The sequence below is a fragment of the Stomoxys calcitrans genome, chromosome 3 (genome assembly GCF_963082655.1).
Source record: "Stomoxys calcitrans chromosome 3, idStoCalc2.1, whole genome shotgun sequence".
Taxonomy (NCBI): Eukaryota; Metazoa; Arthropoda; class Insecta; order Diptera; family Muscidae; genus Stomoxys; species Stomoxys calcitrans.
Genome location: NC_081554.1, coordinates 25672818 through 25684383, shown reverse-complemented (window position 1 = coordinate 25684383; position 11566 = coordinate 25672818). Strand labels below are relative to the sequence as shown.

At 38.2% G+C, this 11566-nt stretch overlaps 3 protein-coding genes across 3 annotated transcripts; 1 reads left to right on the top strand and 2 right to left on the bottom strand.

Moving 5' to 3' along the window:
- The first annotated feature begins 776 nt into the window (after positions 1-776).
- Positions 777-1433, top strand: LOC131996009 (uncharacterized). Its single transcript, XM_059365415.1, has 3 exons — positions 777-998; positions 1065-1193; positions 1272-1433. The coding sequence occupies exons 1-3, from the start codon at positions 777-779 to the stop codon at positions 1431-1433; spliced, it is 513 nt and encodes a 170-aa protein (XP_059221398.1).
- Positions 1434-5636: 4203 nt separating this feature from the next.
- LOC106094117 (uncharacterized) lies at positions 5637-10611 on the bottom strand. The gene is made up of 4 exons (XM_059365414.1): positions 10580-10611; positions 6100-6346; positions 5866-6033; positions 5637-5798 (listed from the first exon to the last, which is right to left on the bottom strand). Exons 1-4 carry the CDS (start codon positions 10609-10611, stop codon positions 5637-5639), a joined length of 609 nt encoding a protein of 202 aa, XP_059221397.1.
- Positions 10612-10725: 114 nt separating this feature from the next.
- On the bottom strand, positions 10726-11403 carry LOC106084879 (uncharacterized). The gene is made up of 3 exons (XM_013248826.2): positions 11182-11403; positions 10957-11124; positions 10726-10887 (listed from the first exon to the last, which is right to left on the bottom strand). Exons 1-3 carry the CDS (start codon positions 11401-11403, stop codon positions 10726-10728), a joined length of 552 nt encoding a protein of 183 aa, XP_013104280.2.
- Positions 11404-11566: the final 163 nt, after the last annotated feature.

Here is an 11566-nt window from a genome sequence, read left to right as displayed (position 1 = left end):
ACGCTCTTCGACGTCCTTCGTTAATTTGGCTCAGATCGGTCCAGATTTGAATATAGCTGCCATATAGACCGATATCACGATTAAAAGTCTTGGCCCCATTTAAGACGTATTTATTGACCGATTTCACTGGTTTTAATATAGAAACCACCAAGTGTATCAAGATACTAAAACGGTTTATCACCGGAACATGTATGGATGCCAATGCATACCTCCTGGATGTAAATGCATACCAAAGGATTCTTCTATTATATGCACAACCTCGTGCAGGGCAGTCCTCATCGACCTTCCCTTGACAAAGGCATGCTGTTTATATTTGAGCAGTTCGCTAGATGTCCTACTATTTGTCACGGTATCGATAAATAATCCACGGTTTTGAGTACAAAGGACGTAAGGCGTCTGTAGGCCTTTTGGAGTGGCATAACTTCCCTTGCCTTTGGACTTTGATCAGTCTTAAGTATTCTTTACTCCGCACTGGATTTGGGTTAAATTTCCAGCCAACTGTGATAACAATTGTCAGCATTTATAATTGAGCTGCTAAATTACTAATCGCTATTTCTATTCAGTGAATAATTTTTATTAATTTCAAAAAGAGCAAAAAATTATACAATTTAACAAATCTAATAACATCAAAAGCACAATAGAAATTATCGTCCATTAAAAAACAATAACAAAAATTGTTTTCAAAATTTTTTATAAATATGTGGAAAATTCCTAAAAATTTTAGTGCATGCATATAGTTGTATTGATATACTGTTGAAACATTAGAAATCAGGGTCATGGCTTGCATTAGGCAGATATTTCTATTTGCCAACATTGTGGCTTTTCATTTAGTAACTATGCAGGCCAAATCCTCATTCAAATTCACCAACATTAACTGCTCAGACCAGGATATTAAGTTTTCCCATTTTGAAATATGCCGACTTAAGGTGATAGGGCGTGGTGTGGTCTCTCTTAACATTAAAGCGGAATTATACAAAACTCCTGTAACAAACTCGACGGTAAGTCTAAAATGAATTGACTTTTCTATGTTTTGTTTGTCTCCTAAAACTAATAATGTCTTGCAGATAATAATGGCTCTGTATAAAAAATCCAATGGGTTTCAGCCCTATCTCTACAACTATACCATAGACGTTTGTGCCTTCTTTGAAAACCGCAAAAGATATCCGGTGGTAAAAATGATCTTTGCTTACAATGTAAGCAGTACTAATGGAGATTCTTAAAAAAAAAAAAACCTGTCACAAAACACAAATAATTTTCAAAAATATTTTCAGGATGCCATTGTGGTCAAGGATCTGGTGCTTAACGAGGATATGTTTCGTTTTTTACCATTACCCGCTGCTGAATATGTGTTTAAGATGAAAGTGTTTGCCTATAATGATCTCAAGTCTACAGTGGAAGTAAGGTTTCATCGTCAAGATTCATTAATGCCTTAATTGTAAAGCAAGATGTGAAATATTTTTATACCTTACACCACCACAGTGGTCTAGGGTATTATAACTTTGTGCATTTGTTTGCAACGCTAGGAAGGAAAAGAGTTTGACCCATTGATAAGTATACCGATCGGCTTAGAATCACTTCCTGATTCGATTAAGCTATGTCCGTCTGTCCGTCGGTCCGTCTGTCCGTTGGTCCGTCTGTCCGTCTATCTGTCCATGTATTCTTGTGATGAAGGTACAGGTCGCATTTATTGTCCGATTGTCACAAAATTTTCCACATGCCATTTTTTTGGCCCAAGAACGAACGCTATTGATTTTGAACAAAACCGGTTAAGATTTAGATATAGCCAATATGTTCTTTCATCCGATATGGCCTTTTAAGGCTGTATAAGCCACAATTTTGGTCCGATCTTTACAAAATTTAGCACGAAGTGTTTTATTTGATGTCCTCATATATGTGCAAACTTTCGTCAAAATCGGTTCAAATTTAGATGTAGCTCCCATATATATCTTTCATCCGATATGGCCTTTTAAGGCTGTAGAAACCAAAATTTTGGTCCGATCTTTACAAAAATCGGCATGAGGTGTTTTAGTTGACGTTCTCATATGTGTGCAAAGTTTCGTCAAAATCGGTTCAAATTTCGATATAGACCCCATATATATCTTTTATCCGATAAGACTGTATAAGCCACAATTTTGGTCCGATCTTTACAAAATTTAAGGCATTTTAAGGCTATGGATCTATTCAATATTTCAATAGGTATGCAATATACCAATTTTTTGGCCCAATGACGAACGCTATTGATTTTGAACAAAATCGGTTCAGATTTAGATATAGCTCCCATATATATATATTATCCGATATGGCCTTTTAAGGCTGTAGAAGCCATAATTTTGGTCCGATCTTTACAAAATTTTACATAAGGTGTTTTAGTTGACGTCCTCAAATGTGTGCAAAATTTTAATAAAATCGGTTCAAATTTAGATGTAGCTCCCATACATATCTTTCATCCGATATGGCCATTTGAGGCTGTAGAACCCACAATTTTGGTCAGATCTTTACAAAATTTAGCACGAAATGTTTTATTTGATGTCCTCATATGTGTGGAAAATTTCGTCAAAATCGGGTCAGATTTAGATATAGCTCCCATATATATCTTTCATCCGATAAGACTGTATAAGCCAAAATTTTAGTCCGTTCTTTACAATATTTAAGGCCTTTTAAGGCTGTGGTTCTATTCAATATTTCAATAGGTATGCAATATAAAAGTCTGATTAGATCTCAATATAGGTTCCATATATTGAGAGTAGTACCTATTCTCGGTGGTGTAGGGTATAATATAGTCGGCTCCGCCCGACTTTTGCCTTTCCTTTGGTTTTGTTGTTGTTCGTTTCTCATTGTCAACTTTGTAAATAAATTGAGAAAAAGTTCAGATTTTTATGGTTGCAAATACAAAACGGATATCAAGCCGGGAGATAGTTTTATATGGGAGCTATATCAGGTTCTTGACCGATTTGTACCGTACTTGGCACAGCTATTGGAAGTCAAAACCGAACACTATTTTTCAAATTTCAAGTAAATCTGACAAAAATTGCGGATTCCAAGGGCTGAAGAAGTTAAATAGGGAGATCGGTTTGTATGGGAGCTATATCAGGTTCATGGCCAATTTAGACCGTACTTGGCACAATTATTGGAAGTCATAACCGAACACTATGTGCCAAATTTCAGCCAAATCTGATAAGAATTGTGGCTTCCAGCGGCTCAAAAACTTAAATCGGGAGATCGTATATTTGGGAGCGGTCTTTCGGCAAGAAATATTCCACCAAAAATAACCTTATATGAGGGGATAATTTTTTTAATACCCACCAATATAGGATGGAAGTGCACTTATCTAGTCATTTCGTTTGTAACACCTCGAAATATTGATCTAGGACCCCATCTTCTTATATATAAAAATCAATTTGTGTTTGATTGTTTGTATGTTTGAGTGTTCCTTATAGACTCAGAAACCGCTGAACCGATTTTCTTGAAATTTTCACATATGGGGCATAATGAACCCGTGGTGAAAATAGGGAACTAAATTTTTTGATATTTGAAGGTCGGCGGACCCTCCCCCTTACCCTAATTTCCAAAAACACCAGATCTCGGAGATGGGTGGTGCGATTTAAGCGAAATTTTGTGTGCTCTCATATAGTACCTCAAAAATAAAAATTTGGTATCCAAATTTCGGATGGGGTACCTAGGGGGGCCGCCCCACCCTAAAACCTACCAAACATATACTTAGAGCAATCAGGACAATATGGGTCTCAAATGAAAGGTATTTAGAATAAGAAAACGTATCTGATATCCAATTGTCGGACCAAGTGTTAGGGGGACCACCCCAACCCCCAAAACACCCCTAAATCGAACATATTTACCAACCATAGCAATATGGCACTCAAATGAAAGATATTTGCGAGTAGAATACGAATCTAATATCCAAATGGGGATCCACGTTTCGGGAGGTCCACCCCTCCCCAAAACACCCCCCAAACAGGACTTATTTACTGACCATAGGAATATGGGACTTAAATAAAAGGTATTTTGGTGTAGAGTTCAAATCTGTTATCCAAATATGGGTCCAAGTGTTTAGGAGGCCGCCTCTCACCAAGAACATCCCCCCAAGGGGAAAAATTTACGACCATAGCATATGGGGCTCAAATGAAAGGTCTTTGGGAGTAAAGCACGTATCTTATATCAATATTCGGGAAAAGTGTCTATGGAGCCACCCTACCCCTACAACACCACCCAAATAGAAAGTATTTGCTGACTATTCCAAAATGAGGCTCAAATAAGATGGTTTTTAGAGTAGAACACGAATCCGATATATATTTTCAAGGCCAACTCACTGAATGGCCGTCCATCTCCCAAAACACCCCCAAGCAGGTCATGTTTGCCAACTATGGAAATATGGTTTGGAAGTAGACCACGTATCAGATATCAACATTAGGGACCAATTGTCTAGTGTACGTCCCACCACCATAATAACCCCCAGTAGGACGTATTTGCTCACCAAGACAATTTGGATCTTAAAAAGAGTGGAATTAAATATTTATAGTTTTTAGGGCCAATACCCCAAACCGAACATATTTGCTGACTTTTGCAGTAAGGAGTTTAAATGAGATTAGAAAACGAATTTTATATCCATTTTAAGGGCAATTACAATATGGGGTCCAAATAAATGATATACAGATATATGAGAATAGAGCACGTTGCTGATATACTTTCCGGGCTTAGTTTTTGGGGGACCACCCCAATCCCCAAAACCACCCATAAATCGGGCATATTTACCGACCATGTCAATGTGGGGCTTAAATGAAAGGAATTGGGGGGTAGAGCAAGAATTGATACCCATTTTCGGGACCAATTTTCTGGGGGTCTACCCCTTTCCCAAAATACCCCACAAACAGCATTTTTTTACTGACTATCGCAAAATGGGACTCAAATAAAGGTATTTGGGAGTAGAATACGAATTTGACATCCAAATGTAGGACCATGTATTTAGGACATCACCCCTTTCCCAAAACACTCCATAAAGGGTAAACATTTTTCGACCATGCCAATATGTGGCTCAAATTAGATTAGAAAACGAATTTGATAACCTATTTTGGGGCCAAGTGTTTGGGGGACGTCTCATCCTGTAAACTCCTCTTAAGCCAATGGCAATATGGGGTTTAAATAAATGGTATTTGAGAGAAGAGCACGATGCCGATATTTTTTCAGGGCCAAGTATCTGGGGGACCACTTCACCTCCGCAAACACCACTTAATCAGACATCATGAGAATATCGGGCTGAAATAAAGTATTTTAAGAATGGAGTACACCATACATCCAAACTGTAATTCGTAGTCCAATAAAGATCATATGGGATTCAGATAAAGCCACTTATATTGTTAAACTGTTAGTCAAGCGATATACTATTTTTGTAGCATGGTATTTCACTAAAAGCTCTTTGTCGAAATTAAATATTCCAAGGAAAATTTTGTTCCATATAAAGTAAAGGAAGGCGCAGCGGAGCGGGCCCGGGTCAGCTATACGTATAAAAAAAGTCAGAAAAGTATGTTTCTAATGCCATTCAAATTATTCGTACTCTCTTTATTTACAACATTCAAAGAAATTGAGGGAAAATTTACAGAAATACATCACATCTTAGTTTCAAATTAAGGCATTAATGAATCTTGACGATAAAACATTGCTTCGGTTGTAGCCTTCAGCTCATTATAGGCAAACACTTTCCCTTTTATCATATACTCACCCTCGGGAATAGGTAACAATTGAAACCTGTCCTCATCAAACACCAGATCCTTAATCATAAGGGCATCCTGAAAATATTTTTGATCCGTTAAGTTTAAGACAGTTTTAAGGAGAGTCACCTTTAGTCTACTTTACATTGTAAGGACAAGTATGATTTATATTTGAATTATTAACGAATAATTCCATTAGCACTTTTACCACTGGATATCTTTTGCGGTTAGCAAAGAAGGCACACAGGTCTACAGTATAGTTGTACAGAAAGGGCTTGAAGCCATTGGCCTTCTTATACAATGCAATGTTGAGCTGCGTGTTTTAATTGATTGGTTGTAAAAAATATCTATAAATTTAGTACCATATTTCTAGACTTACCGTCGAGTTTGTAACAGGAGTTTTATATAATGCCACTTTAATATTTAGCGTAACCACACCACGCCCTATCACCTTAAGTCTGCATACTTCAAAACGTGAGAAATTAACATCATGATCTAAGCACTTCAAGTTGGTGAATTTGAAAGAAGATTTGGCTTGCATTATTATTAAATGCAGAGCCACAATGTTTGCAAATAGAAATATAAAGTGGGCGCAAGCCATTTTACTATTGTGAAATATTTCGCAACTTATATAAGGAAAAGATCTTAAAATTCCGAAAATTGTATAGGAATATAAAGTTATTCTTATACTCAAAGAATTTTCCATAATATACACATTTATTTTAAAACTCTGAAAATTTTGTCGATTGTTTTTTAATAGACCCCAATTTGTTTTGAAGTCATTAGATTTGCCTTAACCCTAATATAAAAATTTTGATTATTTTTGGCAGTTGTTAAACCAGATGAGGTAGTCATTAAAAAAGCGGATAGTCATTTAGCAGATCAGTTATGATTACTAACAATTATTGCACTTGATATCAAAGGAAGCCTTAAATTAGATCCAAGTGAAAGCTCAAAAAAAATATTGCACTCAAACCAAACGCTGGTACAACAAATGCTCCACAAAAATGTTTACTAAGAAGCAAATGATTTCGAAACCAAAGGTCAAAAGTTTTTCTTCTGAATATTGGATTGTAACTATAAGCACTGAAATAAATTTTTATACCCACCACAGGATGGGGGTATACTAATCTTGTCATTTCGTTTGTAAAAAATGCAAATATTGCCCATGAACATTCCACTAAGGAACAGGGGAAAACCTCTCACATATCAAAGAGTGCAGTCCGATTCAAGTTTCTACACGTAAATGCCTTTTATTTAAGCCCCATATTCCCATGGTCAGTAAATAAGTCCTGTTGGGGAGGGGGAAGGGGTGGACCACCAAAAACATGATCCCACATTTGGATATTAGATTCGTATTCTACTCGCAAATACCTTTCATTTGAGTCCCATATTGCCATGGTCGGTAAATATGTCCGATTTGGGGGTGCTTTTGGGCTTGGGGTGGTTCCCCTAGCACTTGGTCCGACAATTGGATATCAGATACGTTTTCTTATCCTAATTACCTTTCATTTTAGTCCCATATTGTCGTGATTGGTCTAAATGTATGTTTAGTAGTTTTTAGGGTGGGGCGGCCCCCCAAGGTACCCCATCCAAAATTTGTATACCAAATTTTTATTTTTAAGGGTACTATGAGAGAGTACACAAAATGTCGCTTAAATCGCAGCACCCATCTCCGAGATCTGGCGTTTCTGAAAATTAGGTTATGGGGGAGGGTCCGCCCCCCCCCCCCCTCATTCAGATATCAAAAAATGTAGTACCCTATTTTCACCACGGGGTCATTATGCACCATCTGCGAAAATTTCAAGAAAATCGGTTCAGCCGTTTCAGAGTCTTTAAGGAACACACAAACATACAAACAAACAAATCTACAGACAAACATAAATTGATTTTTATATATAAGAGAAGATAGTTCCTCACAAATGTTGCCAGCATTAGAAGGGGAAAACCACCGCTGAAAAATTTTTCAGGCGTTCAGCGTCATAGGCGGACATGCTAACCTCTGCGCTACGGTGGCCTCCATTTCGTTTGTAACACTTCGAAATATTCGTCTAAGACCACATAAAGTATAGCCATGTCCGTCCGTTTTTCCGGAGAAGTTTTTATATGGCTATCATACAATTTTTATATCCTCCACCATAGGATGGGGTACATTTCGTCATTCTGTTTATAACTCCACAAAATATTGGTTTAAGACCCCATAAAGTATACATATTCTTGATCGCCATGACATTTTAAGTCGATCTAGCCATGTCCGTCCGTCTGTCCGTCTGTCTGTCTCTCGAAAGCACGCTAACTTTCAAAGGAGTAAAGCTAGCCGTTTGAAATTTTGCACAAATACTTCTTCTAGTGTAGGTTGGCTGGTATTGTAAATAGGCCATAACGGTTCATGTTTTGATATAGCTGCCATAAAAACCGATCTGGGGTCTTGACTTCTTGCGCCTCTAGAGAGCGCAATTCCTATACGATTTGGCTGAAATTTTGCACGACGGGATTGGCTATGACATTCAACAACTGTGCTAAGTATGGTTGAAATCGGTTTTTAACCTGATATAGCTGTCATAAATACCGATCTGGGGTCTTGATATCTTGAGCCTCTTAAGGGCGCAATTCCTATCCGATTTGGCTGAAATTTGGCACGTGGTGTTTCGGTATCACTTACAACAACTATGCTAAGTATGGTTTAAATCCGGATATAGCTGTCATATATACCGATCTGGGGTCTTGACTTCTTGAGCCTCTTAAGGGCGCAAATCCTCTCCGATTTGTCTGAAATTTTGCATGACGTGTTTCCTAATAACTTCCAACAACTGATAGCTTCCAATAAAAACCGATCTTGAATCTTGACTTCTTGGGCCATATCGGTTCATGTTTGAATATAGCTGTCATAAAAACCGATCTGGGGCTTAACTTCTTGAGCCTCTAGAGAGTGCAATTACTATCCGATTTGGCTGAAATTTGGCACGCACGTGGTGTTTTGGTATCACTTACAACAACTGTGCTAAGTATGGTTCAAATCCTAATATAGCTGTCATATATACCGATCTGGGGTCTTGACTTCTTGAGCCTCTAGAGAGCGCAATTCCCATCCGATTTGGCTGACGGGTTTTACTATGAATTTCAAGAACTGTGCTAAGTATGGTTGAGATGGGTTTATAACCTCATATAGCTGTCATATATGACGATCTGGGGTCTTGACTTCTTGAGCCTCTTAAGGGCGCAATTACTATCCGGTTTGTCTGAAATTTTTTGACGTGTTTCGTTATGTCTTCGAACAACTGTGCTAAGTATGATTTAAATCGGTCCATGTTTTGTTATAGCTGCCGATCTTGAAACTTGATCTCTTGGGCCACTACAGACGCCAATTCTTATCCGATTTGGGTCAAATTTAGCATGACGTATTTTGTTTTGACTTTCAACAACAATTGTGCCAAATTTGGTTCAAATCGGTATATAACACGATATAGCTGCCATATAAATCGATCTGGGATCTTGACTTCTTGAGCCTCTAGAGGGCAAAATTATTATCCAATTTGGCTGAAATTTAGTACAGCGGCTTCTTCCATGACCTTCAACGTGTCATATTTGTCAAATATAGCCTGAAGCGGTCTAAAGCCTGATACATCTCCCTTATGAACCGATCTCCCAAATTCTTTTCTTTTATCCTTTATTTGCCTAAAAAGAGATACCGGGAAAAGAACTCGACAAATGCGATCCATGGTGCAGGGTATATAAGATTCGGCCTGGCCGAAGTTAGCACGCATTTACTTGTATCAAATCACAAAATACCTCACAAATGTCGCCAGCATTAGCAGGTGATAACCAAAGCTGAAATTTTGTTATGATATTCTCGCAAGAATTCGAACACGATGTGCTCTACGGGGGCTCGTCACCGAGACGTAATTCACTCACAATGTGATTGAGGCACTAGTTCATCCAGGAGTGTTCATTCGGTCGTTTAAAACCAAAGCATAATCAATGGCATAGTGGCTCCTGAGTCTGAGGTACAAGGCAGAACGCTGGCTAAGCTAAATCTTGAGATGTAGTTCACTCACGGCGTGATCGTGTCACTTGGTATATGGGATACGAGAGAAGAAATTTGAAACCAATGGGTGATCAAAGGCTTCGTGTTTCCTGTGTATGAGGGACAACAGCAGAACGCTGGATAGCTCATTTACCGAGACTTAAGTCACTCACAGATTGCAACACAAGGGTTGTGCAATCCCGAAATATAAAAGGCAACCCTCGTATGGGAAGGGAGTCGAAAACAGATTTTAGTCCATGGATTCTCAAGTAAGACCTCCAGGCCCACTTTGCTTTCTCTAGCTTTCATTCATCTGAGTAGCATTATCGTCCAGCTGCTTCCTGCTGCTGCTGACAGTGTGCCTCCCACTCAACCACAAGTGTCGTCTCAATAATCCGATCGGAAACCTCATCCATTCCTTCCAGGTTTGCTATTGTCGTCTCGATTATACCGCGATGGTAAAACCTGCTGCTTTCTATCTATCCGTTCTCCAAATGGCTTAAGTCTCATAGTTGCAGTGGCTTCCACACACTTAATAAGCATGTCTATGGGGCGAATATCCAGTATAGTCTCCAGTGCCCTAGAGGGGGGAGTGATTTTCATGGCACCGCCTATGCCAAGGCAACATATTTTTTTTTAACAGCCCAGAAGGCATTGCTTAGACAGCATGCAGTTATGTTTTCGCACCGGTAGGATCTTTGTCACCTGATGGAGGTAGCCCACGTGAGAACTCAGGAGACAGAGTTCTTCGCAGGGCGGCATTCTGAAAGATCTGTATATTATTTCACTGCGTGTTACCAAGCTGACGGAACCTCACTGGCGCAGCATAACTTACCACAGACCGGCCAATAGGTGTTCGTATTCCATCGTATTCAAGATATGTTTTCAAAACCATGCAAATTATTTGCTTTCTCTTTATTTACAACGTTTAAAGTAATTCAGGAAGAAAATATGGAATGACCTCACATCCCAGTTTCAAAACTAAGGCATTAATGAATCTTGACGATAGAACACTACTTCTGTTGTAGCCTTCAAATCATTATAGGCAAACACCTTCACCTTTAGCATGTATTCACCCTCAGGAAGAGGTAAAAATCGAAACCTATCCTCATTAAACACCAAATCCTTGACCAAAATAGCATTCTGAAAATATTTTAGAACCATTAGGGCTAAGACAAGGTTTTGAGGAGAATCTCCATTCGTCGGGCTTACATTGTAAGGACAAGTATGATTTAAATTGGAATTTTCAAGGAATAAATCAGTAAACACTTTTATCACAGGATATCTTTTGCGGTTTGCAAAGAAGGCACAAATGTCTACGGTATAGTTATAGAGGAAGGGTTTGAAACCATTGGCCTTTTTATAAAATGCCATGTTGATCTGTAAGGTATAATTGTTGATTTGTTGTTGAAAATAATAGCGTCTTTCAAGACTTACCGTCGAGTTTGTGACAGGAGTCTTATACAGTCCCACTTTAATATTAAGAGAGACTATGCCTCGGCCTATGACCTTAAGTCGGCATACTTCAAAACTTGAAAAGTTAACATCATGGTCTAAACATTTGATGTTGGTGAATTTGAAGGTAGATTTGGCTTGCATAACTATAAAATGCAGAGTCACAATGTTTGCAAGCAGAAATATAGAGCTGCAACAAACCATTGTTCCCGTTTTTGAATTTTGCAACTTTGGTATTTAGATAAAGCCTTATGAATTGAACGATATTGGTGAACTAAATTTGTTTTGGGAAACATTCTAAATATTTGCAAATGTTTATGATTTTTTTAATGGATCATAATTTTCCATGTTTAATGGGTTCCATTAG

Coding starts and splice junctions, on each gene's coding strand:
- LOC131996009 (XM_059365415.1), top strand. CDS start 777: ATGGCTTGCATTAGGCAGATATTTCTATTTGCCAACATTGTGGCTTTT. Junction 999..1,064: donor CTCCTGTAACAAACTCGACG/GTAAGTCTAAAA, acceptor AATGTCTTGCAG/ATAATAATGGCTCTGTATAA. Junction 1,194..1,271: donor AAATGATCTTTGCTTACAAT/GTAAGCAGTACT, acceptor AAATATTTTCAG/GATGCCATTGTGGTCAAGGA.
- LOC106094117 (XM_059365414.1), bottom strand. CDS start 10,611: ATGGAATACGAACACCTATTGGCCGGTCTGTG. Junction 6,347..10,579: donor CACCTATTGGCCGGTCTGTG/GTAAGTTATGCT, acceptor TCCTTATATAAG/TTGCGAAATATTTCACAATA. Junction 6,034..6,099: donor CTCCTGTTACAAACTCGACG/GTAAGTCTAGAA, acceptor TAAAACACGCAG/CTCAACATTGCATTGTATAA.
- LOC106084879 (XM_013248826.2), bottom strand. CDS start 11,403: ATGGTTTGTTGCAGCTCTATATTTCTGCTTGCAAACATTGTGACTCTG. Junction 11,125..11,181: donor CTCCTGTCACAAACTCGACG/GTAAGTCTTGAA, acceptor TATACCTTACAG/ATCAACATGGCATTTTATAA. Junction 10,888..10,956: donor ATCATACTTGTCCTTACAAT/GTAAGCCCGACG, acceptor AAATATTTTCAG/AATGCTATTTTGGTCAAGGA.